At 42.1% G+C, this 23,386-nt stretch overlaps 1 protein-coding gene and 1 pseudogene across 1 annotated transcript; one reads left to right on the top strand and one right to left on the bottom strand.

Moving 5' to 3' along the window:
• Positions 1 to 23,386, bottom strand: part of LOC119887775 — an 878,746-nt pseudogene that overhangs the window by 360,367 nt on the left and 494,993 nt on the right.
• Positions 1,674 to 14,688, top strand: LOC119901032 (gastrula zinc finger protein XlCGF57.1-like). Its single transcript, XM_038716486.1, has 2 exons — positions 1,674 to 2,177; positions 11,788 to 14,688. Exons 1-2 carry the CDS (start codon positions 2,102 to 2,104, stop codon positions 13,530 to 13,532), a joined length of 1,821 nt encoding a protein of 606 aa, XP_038572414.1. The 5' UTR covers positions 1,674 to 2,101; the 3' UTR covers positions 13,533 to 14,688.

The raw sequence follows: 23,386 nt of genomic DNA on the forward strand, positions 1-23,386 counted from the left end.
AAATGTTTGCGGGATTCTGCTCACAGTAACTCAATCTTTTCCAGTTAATACACAGGTAGCAGTGATCTTACTCTTCACCCGTGGAGCACAAAGTTAAAATTTAAACTGAATTATTTCTGAAGAGAACATGCTGTTTATTTCTTACATGCCTGTAACGTATTAATAACATAATTCCTTGTCTGCTCTCAGTTCAGATAGTTTGCAGTTTAATGAATCAAACTCTTGTTTTCAGTCACCGACATGTCATGTCTGTGTTTTACAGGACATCTAGTGGCCGAAAGTGGTCAAAGCAGGAACTGAACACCTGTAAGTTCAATGTTACATGTTCAGGAATCAGTCCTGAGTGGCTTTTGAACAAAGAGGAGGGAGAGCAAAGAAAAACCCAATGTAAAAATGATCTCCACGATATTTTAATGATAATTTGATCATTTACATTAATCATTTAGCTGAAATTTTTTTAATTCTCAATTGACTGTCATCAAAATATTTACTTGAGTAAGAATACAAAAGTTATTACAGAAGAATTACTTGAGTAGCAAGTAAATCTAAAAAACAAGTCTTTTTTTGTGACTGGAATTATTTCAGCTGTTTATGGTCAACATACATGTTTATTTAATTGTGATGAAATAAAGCATTGGGTTGGTTGGCTTCATAATAAAACATAATAAAAGACACATGCAATTTAAAAGAAGGAATGTAATTGTATAAAAAATAGCTAAATTAGATACAATCAACAAGGATAGCAAAATGCATTCCCCAGAAAAAAGACTTGCTGATGAAACACTTATTATTCTAAAAAGAGAAGATTTCTGAGCTGCACACATTAAACAGTATTAAAACAGACAGTAACTTGTACTTTGAGTACTTTGTTAACCATGTACTTTTATACTTTTACTTGCGTAGGTTTGTTAAACAGTATTTTTTGCTTTTACTTGAGAGATCTACAAATTATAGGTAATGTGAAATTTGACCGGGAGCCAGTGAAGGTGAGTGATGATGGGGGTGATGTGCTGCCAAAGTGTGAGTGAGAACCCTGGCAGCCCAGTTCTGTACATATTGCAACCTGTGCAGGACCTTGCTGGATGCCCCATACAGGACACCACTGCAGTAGTCCAAGCGGGAGGTGACGAAGGAATGGATGAGAGTGAAGGCCGAAGTGTGGAGATGTTCATGAGGTGGTAGAAGACAGACTTGGTGATGAGGGTTAGGGCTAGTGCTCAGTGCCGGAGAACTTTCAGCCCTGTGAGAGTAATATGATACCATCAGATATGACAGTGTACACAAGAATATTATACGGTCCCATAATTATACTTTGTTACTTTGTCTGTATTAATATGTGTTGTTATGCTTTTGTACTCTTATCCGAGGAATGTTAATCTAATTCAATTCTGAATTGAAGAAGTCTTAGATGAGGGACGAAACGTCTTCTAGTGTCTTCAACCAGCTGCCCTTGATTTTAATCTTCTTTAGATAATTATTACCTGGATGACTGAGAACCTTCACAGACATTTTGTCCTGTTAACTTTTACTTTACTTTGTGGTATTTATGTATTTACTTCAGTAAAGGATCTGGGTTTTTCTACCATTTTTAATTCTTAACAACGATGTCGAGCCTGTAAGTAAAAGGTGGGTAAAATCCGCAAAGACGTGGTACCGGAAGCAATTATACTTCCGGTGGCTAACATGCTAACTTTTCCTTCACGTTACCGTGAGATGCAGCCGGAGTTCAGCAGCAGAGCCTGCATGTGAGGATCAACGTGTTTAAGTGGACTCTGTTTAAACTTTCGGGATGTTTCACCTCAGACTCATCTCCTGTTAGCCAAGAATGCTAAAGGAAGTTAGCTTGTCAGCAGGAAGTAGCCGGAGCCGGAGCTCGGCCTCACAGTCGGAGCAGCTTCCATAGAGACCAAACTGTATTTTTCACGGAGCCCAAATGTCCAAATGTCCAGATAGAGCTGTCTGAATAGACTCTGTGCTGTTCCCTTTATCTGAACATGTTTAACATCTGAATTATCTCCCGGTGTCCTACGAAGCTAATGCAGTTAGCTTAGCTTGCTAGCTGGAAACAGTCTGGAGGAAAAGCTGCTGTGAATCAGTAAAAATGTCTAAAGTGGAGAATGAGGAGGAACTTTGTGGACAACGCAAACTACTGGACGCTGTTTTCAAGCCTGAAGCAGGTTTGTACACTTTACTGCTTATTCTCACTGTAAACTGCCTTTACTGCAGTAAAAGTACTAATACCACTCTGTGAAAATACTCCACTGCGAGTAAAAGTCCTGCATTCAAACCTTCCTTCAGTAAAAGTATGTGAGTATTATCAGCAACATGTACTTACAGTATGACAGTAAAAGTACTCACAGTGCAGTAAAATGTTCCTGTCAGAGTTTCTCTGTTATATCTGATGTTTCTGGATTAATATTCCTGCTGCATCAATGCTGCATTTTACTGCTGCAGATGTTTAAGCTCATTTTAACTCCATTACATCCCGTTTGGTAGTTTAATCTGCAGCAATGCATCATGGTCTATAAGATCATCACTTGTGATGTTAATGATCAGATGTAGAGACATTATCTTTAGTTGATCTGACTTTATTACAGAAAACACGACTGCAGCGTTAAAACACGACCAGAGGTGGAAAGTAACTAAGGTCAAATACTTGGACTGTACTTAAGTAGGTGTTTTCCTGTATTTGTACTTAACATGAGTATTTCTAGTTGTTACAACTTTTTACTTTCACTTTGCTACATTTCTAAGCCAAATATCGACTTTTTTCTCTGTTTCATTCAACACGAAACCTCGTCACGTTGTTATTAGCATGCAGCGCACCTGAGTGGAGCAGCATTTAAAAACACATGTTAAAAGTGATAAAACCGACTCGGCTCTCGTGTCAAAGGTGAAAGTGAGTGTTAATGTTCACAAGTTTTAAGGAGGAGAAAGAAGGACTAAACTTCTGGGCACAGAGAGAAACAACTTGATGAGAGTGAACTGTGGACAGCAGGCAGGTGAAGTTGGTCTCCTCTCAAATGTCAGCAGAACGCAGTCATGTCAATGTGCAGCTGCAGTGAGTCTCTGTCTGTCCTGCTAACCAGCTGAGCAGCACATCTCTTGGTCTCTTAACTTACCAGACTGTGTCTGTTAGCGTGAAATACAACTATTTATTATGTTTGATAAACTGCAGCTTTGAAAAAATAACCACGTAGGCTCACATCATTTGAAAACAAGACAATGATTATCTGTCACTCAGTCAAGGTTTAGTTAAACTCTGCAAGATGGAAAGCAGTGGATTCACACTGAATATTAAAATGTTGATTAGTGGGGCAGACTGGGCAATATACATCTCAGTAAATAATAAGCGTAACATATTCATCCAAGTCATTGTAGTATTTAATATTTGAAAATGTTATAGGAGGTTTTAGGAATGCACTGATGGACTGGCCAGTGATGTAAATTGGCCGGTTTTCACCTTAACCGGCGCCGAGCAGTGACAAATGTCTGATTTTCTCCGAGTCATTCTAAACCCACTATGAATACTTGTGCCTATTTCGTTTTTTAATTTTAATAAAAAGCAAAGGTTCTTTCACGTTGTCATTATGGAGTATTGTTGGTAGATTTGTGGATGAAGAACATAATGAATTTCATCCATTTTGGAATAAGACATAACTAAATGTGAAAAAGTGATTGCACTGTACGTCATGCGCACAGCGGCACAGACAGTAACCGGCTGTTTTACACAGCTAGGGTTGTGCGATGTCTGCAAAATTGCCATCGGATGACGTCTACAACAAAACACTGGGATGTACAATGGCATCGGCTGGGGCGCGTTTCACACAAAGACTTGGTAAAAACTTTTTTACCTTACAAGTCGCAGACACGGCGGATATTTTACAAGCACGGACCAGGTAAAACAATAGTGAACACAGAGTGCAGATGTTTGATAGACTACGTCATTAACGATTTGATTAAGATTATCCTGTCAACGATTCGATATCTTGATGCATCACAATGAGTCATCTGTAGGGGTGGGAGTCTCTAGGCACCTCGTTACGATTATGAGGGCTACGATGCGATTGTAAAACGAATAGGATAAAGATACATTTTCTCACTGTGTGATTGGTAGGTAGGTAGTAATGACATGCAGCTGTTTAACGTGACTTGAATAAATAAATGTAGCGTTACTTATCATCATAACAGCATTATTACTGACCTCTGTTGCTTCTATTTTCATTTCTGATGCTGCTGTTATTAGTAAAGATTCAATTATGAGTTGTACTTTACAACACTCCAGCCACACTGTGTTCACTCAACCTTTACAGATCTTTTTTTTGTCTCGTCTAGTGTAGTTACATTTTTGTGTCTTGTAAGTTGATCATTGTAATCTTGTATTGAGCACCGAGGATCGTGAGAAACGGCATTTCGTTCATTTGTGTACTCAGTATGTGGATGAATGACAACAAACAAACTTGAAATAGCAGCCAAAAAACGTCCTGTTAGCCTTCCTGCTCAGCTTCCAGACCGCCGTCTAAAGAGATGTTAGCTAGCGCTAACCGCCTTCACTTTTCCAGCAGTTGGAAAACAGACTTTATTTCATTTCATTTATTATACAGGAAAAGTTTAAGAGCAACAATTTGGTTACAGTAAACGGGCCTGACTCGGTTTAAAAACTGGTTTAGCAGGTTCCTGTTCTGCAGCAACATAGAACAATAAACACAATTTCAACACATTTAACCAGGACATTATTATTGACTAGACAGATACAAACAAGTGAAACATTAAATACGGGGAAACAAGACTAAAAACAATACATGAACAATCAGTGTGTACAAGTATGACTGTTAAGAAGAAACAGTTTATATGACTTTTTGAAATATGTGATGGATGATAATGTTTGAATGTGATGGGGAATGTCATTCCAAATTTTAGTGTAAATATAGACAAAAGATTTCTGACCATAGTTGTTTTTGTATGATGAGACTGGAATGAGTAAGTAGTTCTGATAAGTCAAAGCATTTGTGCGTGTGAGCGCACTGCAATGATGAGACCACTTTGGAAGATTACTGTGGATCTTAAGTGCTCTGTAATATAGTTGTGCTATTGGTTCAGTGATGTCCTTAGTAGTAAGAGATTGGAAGACAGCAGGACATTGTTGAAAACACTATGGCATGTAGGTAAGTTTCAGAAACCGAAAAGGAAAGATATGACCTAATCTTGTTATGCGCATAGTTTGATTAAACTTTTTTGTTAATCTAGAAATGTGTTCCCGATATGTAAGGTGTGAATCAAGTAGGACACCAAGGTAGTTGTAGGTCTTTGTGATGACAAGTTCTTGGTTTGCAAAAGTAACAAAATTAGTGGCACTGCTCAGGTGTTATGAGAGCCCAGGTTGCTCTGATAGTGGCCTTCAGCTCTTCTGCAGTGTTGGGTCTGGCGTATCGCATCTTCCTCTTCACAATACCCCATAGATTTTCCATAGGGTTCAGGCCAGTTTGCTGGCCAATTAAGAACAGGGATACCATGGTCCTTAAACCAGGTCCTGGTAGCTTTGGCACTGTGTGCAGGTGCCAAGTCCTGTTGGAAAATGAAATCTGCATCTCCACAAAGTTGGTCAGCAGCAGGAAGCATGAAGTGCTCTAAAACTTCCTGGTAGACGGCTGCGTTGACCTTGGACCTCAGAAAACACAGTGGACCAACACCAGCAGATGACATGGCACATGGCATGGGTCCAAAAAGGCTGCCTTGTGGAACCCCAATGTCACAAACTAAAGGTTGAGATATGACATGATTAATTTTGACTGTCTGCAACCTGTTGACGGACACACTGTGACCTACACTGTACATTTACTGCCAGACATCTTTTCCTCTGCTCCGCTCGCTTTCACTGTCCCTTTCTGCCACCTGTCAGTTAGATGTCCCTGGAAGAATGAGTTTATTCATTTTACAGATCAAAACAGTCAAATTACTACATTTAAATTTAACCAGTAAATTGTAGGTTACAACAACATAATGAACACATTTAAATAATTAAATTAGGCCTGTTAGAGAGTAAGAACATTTCCTAGGCTATAATAAAAGTTAAAGCGAATTTTGCATATTGAACTAATGGAAATAGCTCTTATCCTGTTCCTGTATTCTGCTCTGGAGCTGCTCAGCCTCTCACCCTCTGGACTTTGATCCACCGTTCCCCCCTGCTCTGCACAGCAGCCACCAACCCAGTTCTGCAACATCTAGTCTTCCACTTTGCATCGTTCTTCCCCGGGTCAATATCTGATCCCTTAAACCTAGGGTATATTGGTATTATAAGGTTTTCCAATCTATTTTCAAAATAGATTTAAAATTAGACAATACCATTTATACCGGTATAGTTTGATGTTGGATTTTAAATTAATTTTTCCATAAAGTCCTGGCAGCGTTTGCTTCTCTCTCGTCTGCCCCATGCAACTCTGCCCCTATTCTCCGTCTACATCCACACTATGTTTCCGTTTTAAAATGCAGACCTTCTGCTATTTTTGCACCTTTCGTCGATGATGAAACGGTGAATCCGAACACCTTAAATGGAGAAGTTTGGAAACGATGAATCAGACACTCAGGTCTGGCTTCCTGATTGGATCTTGCTACACAATGCTACTGAGCAGTGGTTTTGTTTTGGTGTTTTTATTAAAAACACTTGAACTGTGCATGTCGCCATATTTACTATACAATGACTCCCAGTCTTTTTTTCGCTGCCACAGTCTCTTTGTACTCCCGTGTTATTTATGTTGAAGAAATATTGTGAGCCAGGTGCAGATGTGAAAAAGTTTTGGAGACTGATAAAGCCTGGCCGCCAGCTCTTAAAGGCCCCCCCCCCCAGTATATTTTGACATTTCTATATTTCATATTTTTCTGAGTCATTTCCTTACAATGTTGTTTACCCACATAATTCGCAAAATATTTTTTGACAAATAGCTTAATTTTGTGCTCAAAGTTGCAAAAGTTGCTTAGTTGTTAAAACGGGGTGGTGACGTATGTAGCCCTCCCACTCAATTCCACTGGGGTTTTTTTTGGATTTATCATGTGTATGGGGAATGAATTGGTGAGGGGTTACTAGAATTTAACTTGGGATGTATTTACAGCAACTAACAACTTTGGCTTGCGATACTGGCTAGGGTGCAGAGAGGCCTGGTTAGCTTAAATATAGCTATACTGTTGTGGTATGTTTTTTTTCTTGCGAGCATAAAACCCCCATGCACATATATTTAGCCCCTATAACTCTTACTCTTTTTTGCCAAAATCACACAAATCACATTACCATCGCACACATATAAATCAGACCACAAACTTGAATGTTGTACACAAAAATATATTTATGTTCATTTCCAGAACCAGGTGAGTTGCCCTTTTAAAATGTCCCCATGGTCCAAATGAAATTACTGAACAATACCCGTTTTTTTTTTCTCAGTTTGTGGTACCATAACGTTGGCGCGCTTGTTGGAGCTCAGTTGCAACCTCCCAGAGAAATATTTTCTGTACGCATTGACCTTGGTAACAGAAAGCTTATAGTGACAGTCCTTCCGAACCCTTCTGTCCAGTGGAGAGATGCACAATGAAGAAACCCGTCCTGAGGCTCTGTCCGTGCTCAAACACAGACACCTCCGCCCTGCAACGGCAAGTCCTGAGCACATCTACTGCAGCAGCTTGGGTGGCAGCATCCGACGCACACTGGCCAGAAATTCACAAACACTAATGAGCTTTACCATATTTTGTCTAATGATGTGAATTCCATTACAATTCGCAATGTCCATACTCACTCAGAAACTCGGCGACAAAAATAGGTTTCTAGCTATGTAGTAGCAGTTTGCACGTGGCTATGGCATTAGCTCCACTTCAGTAGAATCTCCGTGGCCGATTTAACCAGCTCCAAAACACAGCTCACTCTCCTGTGTTAACAGGTCTCACACTGACAAAAAAAATCTCCTGCCGCTTAACTTTTAGGACAAGTAATATTATTAATCCTATGGAACCTACAACCTCTTACAGCTCTGAGCGTATCTATCTTCTTTCCTCGGCTTCGTCTTTTTTTCCGTCTCCGTTTCTTTTCCAGTTTTTCCTTTTTTGGATAATGAACAAAACTGACACCTGGCCACCCAATACAAAAGAAAATGACCTGGGAGGTTCAAGGGCTACTCACAACATAGAATATTTGAACACCTCACAAAACATAATTAAAACATATTAATACAAAAATGTATTACACACCAGGGACAATTGAACTGGCCCATATTTCAGGATATACTATATTTCTATTAGCAGAACACAGAGGAAACAATCTATATATTTTGCGGGGTGCTACACGTATAACTATAGTAATTCCATAAGTCATACATCATTCTTCAAGCTTGCGCAGGCGCACTGTCATGCCTCGTTAAACTGTTGCGCCGTCACGCCTTGTTAAGTCAGAGCATCAAACCGATAAACATCGTTGTGAGCTAGCTAACCAATCATCATGTAATTTACTTAGAATTTACAGTAGGTATGTCTCTCTGTGTCTGATGGTTGGTTAGTCTTTCTAGTTTGGTTAGCTAAGTTAATTAAGTTGTAGTTAGCCAGGTGTAGTTAGCTAGCATAGTTATTGCAGAAAGTTAGCTTTTTTTTTTTTGTCCTGCCCAGCAGCCTGGTATAGAGAATGATGACTTGGATACCATATTGTGCCAGACAGATTTTACTTTAACAAGAGAGTATTAATATACTCCTTTATACTCCGGGGATGGGGGTGCACAAACAGACAGCACAGACAAAGGACAAGACCTGCACCAATTGCAGAAAGCAACGAAACCTGCAATAGAACGGGGGGGGGGGGGGGGGGCTTGGGGAGGAGAAAAACAACAAACAATAAAAATAATAATAATAGTAAAAGACAACCAGCCGAACAGCAGCAATAAACAGCTGACATAGTAAGACAACTAAGAGAAAAATGAAAACAAGAAACAGTCCAGCACACTTATTTAGCACACTAAATAAGCAACACAGCACAGCCACGAGAGCTGGAATAATAATTAAATAAGTAACTGAAAGAAAAGCATCACGAATAATTCTACCAGGGACAACCTAAATTTGTTTGTGTCTATGTGTGATACTGTGTGTGTCTGTGTGCATGTGTGCGCATAAGCCTGTTAAAGAATGTAGTCGTTAGTGAGAGTGGGACGCCACGACTGTGCCACACCTACCCCAGCAACAGGCAGGCAAGAACCCCAGTAACCAATAGGGGTGGGAGAAAGAAAAAAGAAAAAAATCAATCAAAAAACAAAGACTCCCAGATGCACCGCGATGCAAATGCGGAAGACCCCGACCTAAATGCCAGTTGACAACGTAATGCCGACGGAACGCAAGAAGCGTAACCCGCGGAAGATCAGCGCCTGGGCCGACCGCGGCGCGCGTGCACAACATACCCAAGTGCTCACCCAGCACCCCACCGCCGCGCAGCGAACAACCAAAACGGCCAAATGCCACGCAATCATCAACACAAATACACAAGTGAGGAGCCCAACATGCACATTGCGCGAGCATGGCGACACCCAATGCCCAGCAGCCCCCCGCGAATCCCGCGTGCGAGGACAGCGAAAGCCAGCAGAGAGAAAGACCAGCAGCAAGTCCCAGCTCGGCAGCAAACGCGCCGCACCGGTCACCGTGCACCCGCCAATAAAAGTCCGCCGTCCCTCCAACCGCCGGAAAAAACTAAGGCTGCCGGCGCCAGCCGACATCCCCCATTCCCAGCACGCCCCCCGGCCGCCGTGCAACACCAGGCAAACCAGCAACGAGGAAAAATCAACCAGCTCAGCTGCATGCCACCACCAACCCACCCACCCACCCGTCAAGGGCCGAGAACTCCAGGCACAAACCCAGAACAAACCGGAGCACAGCCCTGCCCCACATCCACACTGCACATCCCGAAAACTAATTATATGCCTCAGTATCCAGAGGGGTCCAACAACTGGCCGATAGAGAAATGGGGAAGCATGGATCCGAGGCCAACGAAGCAAAACAGGGAGGCAAAGTGGTCCCTCCCAGCCAACGAAGAAATGCCTCCCCCGGACTCCAATGCACAAACTAAACACCCAGCAGCCATTCAGAGACCCTGCCCAGGGAAAAAGCACAATGCATCAAGATACATCAACAATCGCCCCACAATCCCACCGCAGCCCTCCAAACCGCAACCGGATCAACCCGAGCAGAGACACCCCCCCCCCCCCGAAGCCAGGGCACCCCGCGACCCCCCAAAGCGCAAAGGACCCCAGACCGCATGTCCCGGGGGAAGCTGTACCCCGCCCCAAGGAAGAACAGCAGAAAGCCGTGCCGGGAAGCTCCCTGCCGCCGATAACGCGGGAGAACCAGGCCAACGGTCCCCCAGCCCAGCCAGAGGCATCCCTCCCCAGAGTGCAGGCAGTGCCAGCAGCCCCCAAGGCCGATCTCATCCCTGGACGGGGGCCCAGCCCCCCCAGTCAAGCACCCCCAAGGAGGAGCACCAAAACCTACCCCGACAAAACCGGCCATGCGCCCCAGAGACTCCCGAATGCCCCCACTGTGAGAGAGCTGGCAGGGGGAAGCAGCGGGAGCCCCAGCCCTGCCGGAGAGGAGACAACGGGGCCCCAGGCCCAGGGACACACCACCCGCCCTGAAATGAGCAAAAGCCACAAGCCCGAGTCCCCAGATCCCTAGGTCAAGAGCGGGCCCCCACGCCAGGAGAGCCCCGATCCCCCCCCAGCCCACCCCAGATCAGGCAAGGCCGTCACAAACCCCACAGCACGCCCGGGCCTCCAGGGGCAGGGCACAAGGCCAATGAGAATCTCCCCCACTCCTTCAACCCCTCTGCCTGCCTCTGTAAATGTATTGTTTTGTGTTGGATGCATGTCATGGATTGTGAAGTGTTGTATGGTGGAGTAAAGATAAGGTGTGTGGTAACTAAGGTGCAGTTAAAATTGGAGGGTAGTTGTGACACAGGCACCCCACAACTGTCAGGTAGTGGAGCCTCCCACCTCCCAGCTGATACGCTGAAACGATTAGTTTCTATCATGGGTAAGTAATAGCTACTCCTGCCAGACAGTAAAGTGTACTAAACTTTACAGTGTAGTGATGTTAACACAGCATATCGTTAATGAACACTCCAGCCTGTCAGTGTTTGGTTGTCATGGTATTACGTCCGACAATTAACCACACCCCCATTCTCTGGGGAGCTCAGATAATGCTTTGCTGTATGAATTGGGCATGTACTTTGATGTGCAAACCAGTGGCACATTGCACATATTTGTTATTTTGTTAATTGTAAATTGTTTTGTACATTTTTTTTATTTATTTTTTTATTGTCAGTTGTATTATTGTTCTCTATTCTTCTGTTATTCTTATATAACTTGCATTTGTTTATTACATATTTAAATATTTCTACATCTATTTCTGTCATCTGTATGTCTGTCTTCCTGTAGCACCTTATCAGCAAAGCAAATTCCATGTATGTGTAAAACACTACTTTGCAATAAAGCTCCTTCTGATTCTGAAAAACTGCAGACTGACTGGTTATTATTGTTATTTCTGCTGTGTGATAGACTGTAGATCTATCCACGTTGAATTAAAAAATTCCAAACTTAACATCATTATCGACTTAAATCTCATCACAATCCCTAGGCCTAGCCTTACTTTCAAATATGTTTTACAAAATGTTTTATCATTTCCCCTCACATTTAAGACAGTAGTGGTGTCAGTGGTCTAAATGTTAACAGGAAGTTCGTTTTCTACAACTTGTGTGTTTTTCATTATTCTCTACAGACGTCGAGCTGCTGTTGGTGAGTAAAGAAGAGGTTCCTCCTGAGCAGCAGGAGTGGAGCCCCAATCTGGACCAGGAGGACCCGCCAGAGCCCCCACACATTAAAGAGGAGTGGGGCCACAGTCTGGACCAGGAGAACCCACCAGAGCCTCCACACATTAAAGAGGAATGGAGTCTCAGTCTGGACCAGGAGGACCCACCAGAGCCTCCACACATTAAAGAAGAGAGCAGCCCAATTCTGGACCAGGAGGACCCACCAGAGCCTCCACACATTAAAGAGGAGAGCAGCCCAATTCTGGACCAGGAGGACCCACCAGAGCTCCCACACATAAAAGAGGAACAGGAGGAACTTTGGACCAGTAAAGAGGGAGAGCAGCTTCGAGGGCTGGAGGAGGCTGATATCCCCATCTTCACATTCACTCCTGTCCCTGTGAAGAGTGAAGAAGACAATGAAGAGAAACCTCAGTCCTCACAGCTTCATCAAAGACTAACTGAACAGATGAAGACAGAAGCTGATGGAGAGGACTGTGGAGGACCAGAACCAGCCAGGAACTCAGATCCAGCTAGACATTTACAACCAGATACTGATGACAAGGCGTCACCCTCCTCTGAACCGGAGTCTGATGACAGTTTTGATTGGGAGGATATCAGGAAACAAGCTGAATGTGCTACAAGCTTTGACCACAAGGGACATTTGCAGGAAAATAATGGAATCCAAACAGGAGAGAAACTATTTAGTTGCTCAATCTGTGGTAGAAGATTCCTCTGGAAGAAGTCCTTAATGACTCATATGATACTTCATTCAGAAGGAAAATGTTTCAGCTGCTCTGTTTGTAAAAAAACGTTTAAATGCAGGGTAAAGTTTGTGAAGCATGTGAGATTTCACACAGTGGAGAAACCCTTCATTTGTTCCTTCTGTGGTAAAAGATTCCCACACAACTCAAATTTGACCTCACACTTAAGAGTTCATACAGGAGAAAAACCTTTCAGCTGCTCAGTTTGTAAAACAAGTTTCAGTAATAGAAGCACTTTGTCCAGACACATGAGAATCCACACAGGAGAGAGACCCTTTAGTTGTTCTGTTTGTGGTAGAAGATTCGCACAAAAGTCACGTCTAAGACAACACATGAGAATCCACACAGGAGAGAAACCCTTCAGTTGTTCTGTCTGTGGCAGAAGATTCACACAAAACTCATCCTTGACCTCACACTTAACAGTTCATACAAAAGAAAAACCTTTCAGCTGCTCAGTTTGTAAAACAAGTTTCCGTGTCAGAGGTGATTTGTCCAGACACATGAGAATCCACACAGGAGAGAAACCCTTCAGTTGTTCTCTCTGCGGTACAAGATTCGCACAAAAGTCATGTTTGAAACAACACATGAGAATCCACACAGGAGAGAAACCCTTCAGTTGTTCTGTCTGTGGCAGAAGATTCACACGAAGCTCAGCCTTGACCTCACACTTAACAGTTCATACAGGAGAAAAACCTTTCACATGTTCAGTTTGTAAAACAAGTTTCCGTGTCAGAGACCATTTGTCCAGACACATGAGAGTTCACACAGGGGCGAAACTATTTAGTTGCTCTGTCTGTGGTAAAACATGTGGAGAAAAGAGAAATATGAATCGACATATGAGAATCCACAGAAAGGAGAAACCATTTTGTTGCACTGTATGTAATAAAAGATACACTCGGCTTGAGCATCTCAAAAACCACAAGTGTGCTGGTGAGAGCAGTGGAAGTAAATGAAGCTGCAGAGATGATTGTTGAGCCGATTCCTTCCAGCAGGATTGATGTACTGAGGGCAAGACCAGTAGGTCATCTGTTTTTTCAACATTTTGATTCTACATTATTATGTTATATATTTTAGCTTTTTAAATACCTCAATGAAACACTTTTTCTTTATCAATTCAATGACTTTGGAATTTCCAACTTTAACTCTTCATAGATCAACATATACAACATCATAACAACAGCATGTCTAGGTGAACTGGAAAGTTAGCTGAATGTCCGTTGGCAAGTCATTAAACGTCACCTAACCCACACATGGCTGTAACTGCTGAAATAGTGTCCATACAACGAGCTTCTCTTTTTTTTTTTTTTTTTTTTTTTTTTTTTAGCATGGCCTGAGTCCTCCTGTACAGTATTACCCAGTTCTGAGTAAACTTCACTCTCCTCCATGTTTGTTTATTCTGAATACAAATTTCTTCCCTGAAGAACCAGCATGTGTGGAAGGACATAGGAACAAAGTTAGTTTTTCATTAAATCTGTTGAGTAATTTTGTTCCTTTCAGTAATGCATTAGGCTATGTCTTATGTTTTATGCACTGACAATATATTATGGACAGAAAAGCAACATAAAAATGGCAAAACTTCCAATGTTCCAAGTTTGAAGTCTATGAAGATCCATCCTTGTTCGGTCGATAGGTTTCATTTGGTTGTGAAGTTAAGCCTTGTGACATCTTTGCTGAAGACCCGCCTTGATGAGACAGAGGGCGCTGTTTCACTTATTGCATTTGAAAAAAGTCCTCTATTGAGCAGATGAAGTCATGAAAATGAAATGTCAAATGCTGTTCTCATTTTCAAATAGTTAGAAAATAGCATTTTGACATAAGACCATGGTGACATGGACTTGTAAATGCAATAAACATGGGGCGCTGTTTTGCCAATTGCATTTGAATGTCCACTTTTGCGCAGGTAAAATGAAATTGAAAATGAAATGTCAAATCCTGTTTCCTAGAAAGCCCACACAAGTATGTGAAAATGAAAATAAAAATTGGATCATTGCATTTTAATTTTTACTTAAATAACGCATACATTATGTGAAAAATGATAATGCTATTGTGGAATTGCATTTTCCTTTTCAAATTTGCATGATAATTTGAATAAAGTCCCAGGAAAACTTCCATACTGTATACTAACTTTGACCTCTTTTAGTTCAAGGGTTAGAGAGAGAGGGTTGAGAGGAGAGGGAGGCAGCCTACACAATATACACACAGAGGTACAGACAGTAAAGGTGATGTTGCTATAGACTGAATGAATAATGGTACAGATATTTATAGTAATGCCTGTGATAATAATCGTAATGTTAATAATTATAATAAGAATAACAATAAGACTAGTAACAATAGTTGTTGCAGCAGAGGGTGTCGAGCAGGAACACGGGGGCAGCAGGTGACCCGCAACCACAGATCCAGACTCCACAGCTCCAGAGCCAGAAACACCTGCAGGAAGTGATAGGAGGAGAGAGGAGAGGGATGAGAAAGCACAAGAAAGGGGAGAAGTTGTGTTAGTAACATGCAATAATGGGATGAGGTTGCATACAGAGGGAGAGAAAGTAGAGGAGAGAGGAGCTCAGTGCATCATGGGAAATCCCCCGGCAGTCTAGGCCTATAGCAGCATAACTAAGGGATGGTTCAGGACTCACCTGAGCCAGCCCTAACTATAAGCTTTATCAAAGAGGAAAGTCTTAAGCCTACTCTTAAATGTGGAGATGGTGTCTGCCTCCTGAACCCAAACTGGAACCTGGTTCCACAGGAGAGGAGCTTGATAGCTGAACGCTCTGGCTCCTAGTCTACTTTTGGAGACTCTAGGAACCACAAGTAACCCTGCATTCTGGGAGCGCAGTGCTCTGGTGGGGTAGTAAGGTACTATGAGCTCTTTAAGATAAGATGGTGCCTGACCATTAAGAGCTTTGTAGGTAAGAAGAATGATTTTAAATTCTATTCTGGATTTTTTCGAGCAGCCTGATAATAAGGAATTGCAGTAATCCAGCCTAGAAGTAACAAATGCATGGACTAGTTTTTCTGCATCATTTTTAGACAGGATGTTCCTGATTTTCGCAATATTACGTAGGTGAAAACAGGCGGTCCTTGAAATTTGCTTAATGTGAGACTTAAACGACATGTCCTGATCAAAGATAACTCCAAGATTCCTCACAGTGGTGCTGGAGGCCAGGGCGATGCCATCAAGGGAAACTATATCTTTAGATAATGCGTCACGGAGGTGCTTAGGCCCCAGAACAATAACTTCAGTTTTATCTGAGTTTAACATTAGAAAATTACAGGTCATCCAGGTTTTAACATCCTGAAGGTAGAGTATCATCTGCATAACTATGAAAGTTAGAAGTTAATAAAACCAGTACAGAGACAAGTCCTTTGTCTGATGCAATAAGGAGGTCGTTAGTAATTTTCACCAGTGCTGTCTCTGTGCTATGATGAGCTCTAAATCCTGACTGAAAATCCTCAAATAAACTATTGCACTGTAGAAAGTCACACAGCTGTTTAGCTACTGCTTTCTCCAGAACCTTAGAGAGAAATGGAAGGTTAGATATAGGTCTATAGTTGGCTAAAACATCCGGATCAAGTTTGGGCTTTTTCATAAGAGGTTTAATTACAGCTACTTTAAAGTACTGTGGTACATAGCCTGTTGATAAAGATAGATTGATTATATCTAGTATAGAGGTGCTGACTAAGGGTAAAACTTCTTTAAGCAACCTAGTCGGAGAGGCAGGTTGATGGTTTAGATGAAGAAATTATTGAAGTTAGTCGGTAAAGATTGAGGAAAACAAAACAGTCATAAACATATATCTTGTTTTACAGCTGTTTCTAAGGTTCCTGAGTTTAGAGATCTTTGAGTTCTGAAACACTAGATATCTTGTTATAAGATCACAGGAGTAGCAGTTCTTCTATTCTCACTGTCTCTGCAGTCCATTAATTTTGTGTGCCCTGCTCAGCAGTCAACATACCCTTTGTGCCTCTGAGATAAGACAAGGTGCCAGGTGAAGAGCATGGCAGGAAGATGCTCATGGGAAAAATTTATTAAAGTAGCAGTTGTGGAAAATAAAGAGTCTTACAGGTTGTAATCTATGTATGTAACCAGAATATTCATTGAATACTTTGAGTTTTGAACGCATTACAATTTTGACTTTAAAACACGTTAATCTGTCTAAATAAATGTAATGTAAAGTTTTAATGGTGTTATCTAGGGTATATAGATCTTTTAAAAATATTTGATGACTAAATTTCAATGGTGAAAAATGGTAAATGAATTGTCTAAAAAATACATAAACACATTGTGGTAAAGTTCACCTGCATACTAACATATTAAAAGAAAATTAAGTTGAAGGACCATAAAGGTGGAAAATTAATACATAGGAAAGGCCACTAGATGGCAGCAATAGACAATTCACTATTGCAATTTATTAAAAAGATGATATAAAGTGGTGATCATATAAAGTGGTGGAGATGATGCAAAAATCCCACCTAGAATAGGAGGAGACTATGGACTATAAAAACCGATAGGTGCGCTTGGCTTCATGCAACGCTGTGCAGCGCTGACTTAACGTGATGCATGCTAGACTTAAAAGAAGGCATGCTGGTTAGAAATTGTGTCCAACTTTTGCCGGCGCTTCAAAACGTCACCATGTCACATGACACTGAAACCTCGCGGGAGCAAGGCGACTGCAGGTGCTGAGTCTGGCGGCCGCAGTTGCTTTTCTCCGGCTGCAATAGTATCTTGGAACCACACTTTTGATTGGTCTCGCGGCATTTTTTTATGCAAATGCTAAGAGACCAGTCATTGATCTCAGCTCACAGTAAGCTCACGCAGGTAGAATGTGTCCCCGCCCCTGCGGTCACCTGGAGCTCACGTTAGACCATCAAGTCGGCGAAAGTCAGCCGCCATCATCTCGAACGCACCTAAAGTTTGTAAGATGTTCCTTCAGTTTGTCTTGAGGGGCCTGGTGAGATGAACTTGTGTCTTTGTATTGTAAAAGAATAAAGACTCTTTTTACACCAATTTTTGACTGAGGTTTATTGGACTCCAGTCATGTTGGAACAAGAAGAGGCCATCCCCAAACCCAACCCCTGAGAAACAACCCCACACCATAACCCCCCCTCCACCAAACCATTACACTTGGCACAATGCAGTCAGGCAAGTACCGTTCTCCTGGCAACCGCCAAACCCAGACTCGTCCATCAGATTGCCAGACAGAGAAGTGTGATTCATAACTCCAGAGAACACGTCTCCACTGCTCTAGTCTTCAGTGGCGCCGTGCTTTACGCCGCTGCATCCAGTGCTTTACATTACACTTGGTGATGTAAGGTCTGGATGCAGCTGCTCGGCCATGAAAACCCATTCCATGAAGCTCTCTACGCACTGTTCTTGAGCTAAACCGAAGGCCACACAGCGTTTGGAGGTCTGTAGCTACTGACTGCAGAAAGTTGGCATCTTCTACGCACTGTGCGCCTCAGCATGCGCTGACCCTGCTCTGTGATTTTATGTGGCCTACCACTTTCGGGCTGAGTTTCTGTTGTTCCCAATCGCTTCTGCTCTGTTAACAGTTGACTGTGGTATATTTATAAGTCAGGGGGAGCTGCAAGAAAAGGTTTTTGAGCATGAATCAACTCTGCACAGCTGCTGCGCATCAGAGGGAAAACCAGAAAACATGGGAATCCTGTTCAATGAAATATTGGCTTCCTGCCATCCAACCAGTGTGCAGCACAGCAATGAAATGACCGCTTAGTGTTGTGATGAAGTTTAAACAAGGCTGATTGTTTAGTTGTGACGTAACAGCCTCACAAAAGTCATGGCGGCAGGTAGTCCAGCTCCTCAAGGAGTTCACATCCATATTTGCTATCGCAAGAAGGTTTACGGGTTCCTGGATGACGAAGGCTTAAGATTGATGCCGTTGACTGGCCTTCACGTTCCCCGGACCTGAATCTTGTCTGACGACTCCAAGTAGCGCCACAGACTGCAAGTGGGGGCCAAACTACTGTGGGGAAATTATGAGTTGCTATGATGAAAGTCATGCAAGTTGGTTTAGCCTGTGATTTAAATATTTTACTTTGATCCATCTGTTTGTTCTAAACGAATTATACAATGTACGATAAAGACTGGTGATGTGTGATTTCAGTGTTGCCTTAGTTTTTTGAGCTGTGTAGTTTGATTGTGTTATCATTAATGATAACTTTAATAGTGTCTTTCAAGGGACCCAAGGTTGTTTTACACCTCACATATAACAGCGAAAGGAGGTCGTTTTAGATCGAATATAAATAGGTGTGGGTGTGTTTGTAGTTTTGGATTTAGTAGTTTTTTAAAACTTGTCCATAGAGGTTGCAGATCTCTGACGGGATGGAGATCCAGAAGCTGGGGCTGCGACGCTGAAGGCTGTCTTCAGACGTTTGCAGTCTGGTGTTGGACGGAGAGCAGGTTCTGGTTCCGGGCTGTAGGGATGGAGAAGGTCCAGTAGGTACAGGTGAGCAGTGACATGGAAGGATTTATATGCAAGGGAGGAGGATTGTGTAGGTAATGTGGAATTTGACCGGGAGCCAGTGAAGGTGAGTGAGGATGGGAGTGATGTGCTGCAACGGCCTTGTATGAGTGAGAACCCTGGCAGCCGAGTTCTCAAGCGGGAGGTGATGAGGAAATGGATGAGAGAGAAGACCGAAGTGTGGACATGTTCTTGAATGCTTAGAGAGTCAGAGGGAGGATGAGGAGGTGTTGGACAGTGAGGAGGAAGAGCAGAGGAGGAGCAGCAGAGAGGCATTTCTGAAGATCACACTGCACTTCCTGAGGAGAATGAAGCTACTAGATACAGGCTTTTTGCAAGACTACTTTCTGAATCTAAATTTGCTGTGGCAGATTTTGTGCTCAGTGCCGGAGAACTTTCAGCCCTGTAAGAGTAATATGATTCTTTCACATATTTACATTTATTCATTTAGCTGACGCTTTTATCTAAAGCGACTTGCAATTGCTATTTATGTCAGAGGCCAGAGACCAACTAGGGCTAAGTGTCTTGCTCAGGGCCACGTTGGTGGATGTGTGACAGTGAGGAATTGAACCTGGGTCTCTCACACAGAGAGTGTACACTAGAATATTATTATACAGTATCATAATTATTATTTTTTACGTTGTTTGTGTTAATGTGTTGTACATTAAGCTTTTTCTACTCTTCTCCAAGGAAGGTTAATCCATTACGGACGAAACGTCTTCTTGTATTTTAATCCAAGTTGCCCTTGATTTTAATTTTTACTTTACTTTGTGGTATTTCTCTGTTTACTTCAGTAAAGGATCTGAATTTTTCTGCCATTGTCAATTTTTAACAAAGATAAATATAAGGTCGGTCCCTTTTATTTTGAAAATCAGCACAGAAGTGCTACCAGAAGCAGGGGAACTTCCGGTGGCTAACATGCTAACTTCTCCGTTACCGTGAGATGCAGCCGGAGTTCAGCAGCAGAGCCTGCATGTGAGGATCAACGTGTTTAAGTGGACTCTGTTTAAACTTTCGGGATGTTTCACCTCAGACTCATCTCCTGTTAGCCAAGAATGCTAAAGGAAGTTAGCTTGTTAGCAGGAAGTAGCCGGAGCCGGAGCTCGGCCTCACAGTCGGAGCAGCTTCCATAGAGACCAAACTGTGTTTTTCACGGAGCCCAAATGTCCAAATGTCCAGATAGAGCTGTCTGAATAGACTCTGTGCTGTTCCCTTTATCTGAACATGTTTAACATCTGAATTATCTCCCGCTGTCCTACGAAGCTAATGCAGTTAGCTTAGCTTGCTAGCTGGAAACAGTCTGGAGGAAAAGCTGCTGTGAATCAGTAAAAATGTCTAAAGTGGAGAACGAGGAGGAACTTTGTGGACAACGCAAACTACTGGACGCTGTTTTCAAGCCTGAGCAGGTTTGTACACTTTACTGCTGATTCTCACTGTAAACTGCCTTTACTGCAGTAAAAGTACTAATACCACTCTGTGAAAATACTCCACTGCGAGTAAAAGTCCTGCATTCAAACCTTCCTTCAGTAAAAGTATGTGAGTATTATCAGCAACATGTACTTACAGTATGACAGTAAAAGTACTCACAGTGCAGTAAAATGTTCCTGTCAGAGTTTCTCTGTTATATCTGATGTTTCTGGATTAATATTCTTGCTGCATTAATGCTGAATTTTACTGCTGCAGCTCATTTTAACTCCTTTACATCCTGTTTGGTAGTTTAATTTGCAGCAATGCATCATGGTCTATAAGATCATCACTTGTGATATTAATGATCAGATGTAGTGAACGGATGTAACGGTTCTGAAAACGAGTCCGGTAACACAAGTCGACGGTCTCGGGACGCGGATCCGATGACAGATCGGCGACACACCTGCTCCCCGGACTGTTGAGCTCTCATTAAGACAGTGCGACTGTGGCGGCGGCCGGTGGGCTCTGTACCTGTGTTTATCGTATTTGTACTGACAGTAGGTTATTGTAGGTAATTTTCCACCTTATTTTAGTGTTTATTTTCTTCACACATAGCCTGAACCTCTGGTCTCTCAGGTAAACACGCCGGCTGGCTCCGCCTCTTTCTGTCTCTCCCTGGCAACTTTATGAAACGTACTGCTGATAGAGAAAGTCAGCAGAGACACATACAGTGAGAGAGAGACAGAAAGAGGCGGAGCCAGCCGGCGTGTTTACCTCAGTATAATCAGCTGATGAAAGTATGAATGAAAGCTGCAGTATGCAGGAGTGTTAAAGGATATCAGAAGACTTAATAAACACAACGCTGAGTGTTTGATATGAATTACATCATTTCAATTTCCCCTGAAACATTTAGCCTAATAAATCCCCAGACTTCATGGTGTTTGTGAGTGTGTGAGTGTCGGGAGAAGAGGAGCAGATTCAAGTAGTAGATAAACACTAAGACAAGGTTGAACATTACCTAGAACAGAGGTCACTGACTGGCGGACCGTGGTCTTGGTTCGGACCCAGCCGCCATCCTCTCCAGACCCGGACCTGAAGCTGATCTGTTATTGAGAATTACTAACTCGTGACGGAGCGTTTCTATTTTAACCTGCGCAGCTTTTCTAGCATTTCCTGTCCTGGTTTAGCTGCACAGGAAACAACTCACAGACCAATTGCATGTGTTCCAATCGGCTCATGTGACGCTGCTCAGCCAATCAAATCTGTGCATTCCGATAAACGTTGTGAGTCGAGTCCGCAAGTGAGAAACACGCACATGGAGAGATTTCACATGGCTTTTAACTAAGACAGATTCGTACATGTACTCATTCTTCCCACGGGAAGTTCAAACTGAGAATATCTCTTAAAAATCCAGGACAAGCTGCTCATGTTTCTCACTGAACAAGAGAAAGCAGGGACGTGTTTTTTAAGAGGGAATGAAAGAGAAGAGGAGTATTAAAGTGGTTTAATTGTTAAGATGTGTTGAGTGTTTATCATTAAATTGGTTCAGACTACACTTAAGCACTTCCGGTGACACTTATTTCATTTTTCTGAAATTAAGCACTTTATTCTAAGATGCACATTAAAAAAATCTCTTACGTGTTTTTTTAATGCAGCCTTTAGTTTATTTAAATTTAGAATATACTATTAGAGTAGTTATTATTTATTGTCCCTCCAGTTCGATGTGAGAACTGACAGTGGCCTAAATATTATGACCCAGCGTGAGCTGCTGTAACGTTACGTGATTTTAGAGAATGTTTAGAAGTGATGAACTGGGGACAAGTGAGAGGACCGTTGACTAGAACTGCCACACTGTTTCGGAAATAATCATAACCACGTCTGTCAGCAGCGTAGCCTCCAACTCTAAACTAATATTACTGTAACATTAAACGTGCTGCTGTGTGAGCCGGGAGAGGGCAGTGAAAAACAGGAGGGTTAACGAGTCATAAATGTTTTCAGGAGAGGAGAAGTAATTAAGGCTGTTTTATTATTATTAAAGTCATGTAATTAACGTGACAAATGACACAGCCACTCTGAAACTCTTGCTCCAGTTCATGTTGCCAAGGTGGTCGGCAACATGTACAGCTGAGCCGAAGCTGTTTACCGGCTTCTCGCTGACCCGCCCTTCTCTGCTTCTGATTGGCTAGTAGTCCTTAACTAGGAACTGTGCATGTGCAACTCCCAACAAAGATCATTTAGAGACAAGATGTATCACTCCATAGCTAAAACGAAGCCTTCAACACAGGGTGAAAAGAGGAGCTGCAGCAATGTGCAGGATGACAAAAAATATGGTGTTTTTTTTAAACATTAAACCATGTAAACCTGTTCTGGATACAACCCCTAAATAGGATTTTGAACCTGAAAATGAGTATAATACCACCTCTTTAATGTACAATGGATTTATATTCCATAGCTTCTGACCTTTCAAAGGAGACCAGAATTATGTATCTAGGCCTAATGGTTTAGGAGATATTACTGATTTATTTTAGGCGTTTTTCCTGGAAATAGGTGGCAGGTACCATTGGGTTTTAAGCATCCCATCCGATTTGTAGCAACTGGGCTAGGTGGTCAGATATATACCTAGTCAATTTGTGAGAATGACAAGTGAGGTGGAGAATAAAATGTGTAATTTTTGTTATTAGGATTCATGTATCTCCAACCATCTAATAGGTTAAATGTCTCAAGAAAATTTTGTAGTGCTCTGCCAGATTTTGATTGATTTTTATGTTGGGGGTCTCTTTCTAGAGACAGGGAAAGATAACAATTAAAATCACCTCCAATTATCATAGTTGTACAGTCTATTTCAGCAATTTTACAGAGTAGGAAGGCAAAAAAGTCTTCGTCATAGACATTAGGAGCATAAACATTTCCTAACATTACTGATT

Source organism: Micropterus salmoides, unplaced genomic scaffold (genome assembly GCF_014851395.1).
Source record: "Micropterus salmoides isolate LMB-PRFRI ecotype aquatic unplaced genomic scaffold, ASM1485139v1 Ms_hic_scaffold_1, whole genome shotgun sequence".
NCBI classification, from domain to species: Eukaryota; Metazoa; Chordata; class Actinopteri; order Centrarchiformes; family Centrarchidae; genus Micropterus; species Micropterus salmoides.

Excerpts from the sequence above, each read along its gene's own strand:
- LOC119901032 (XM_038716486.1), top strand. The coding sequence starts at position 2,102 with ATGTCTAAAGTGGAGAATGAGGAGGAACTTTGTGGACAACGCAAACTA. Across the intron at positions 2,178-11,787 it reads TGTTTTCAAGCCTGAAGCAG|ACGTCGAGCTGCTGTTGGTG; the intron begins GTTTGTACACTT and ends TATTCTCTACAG.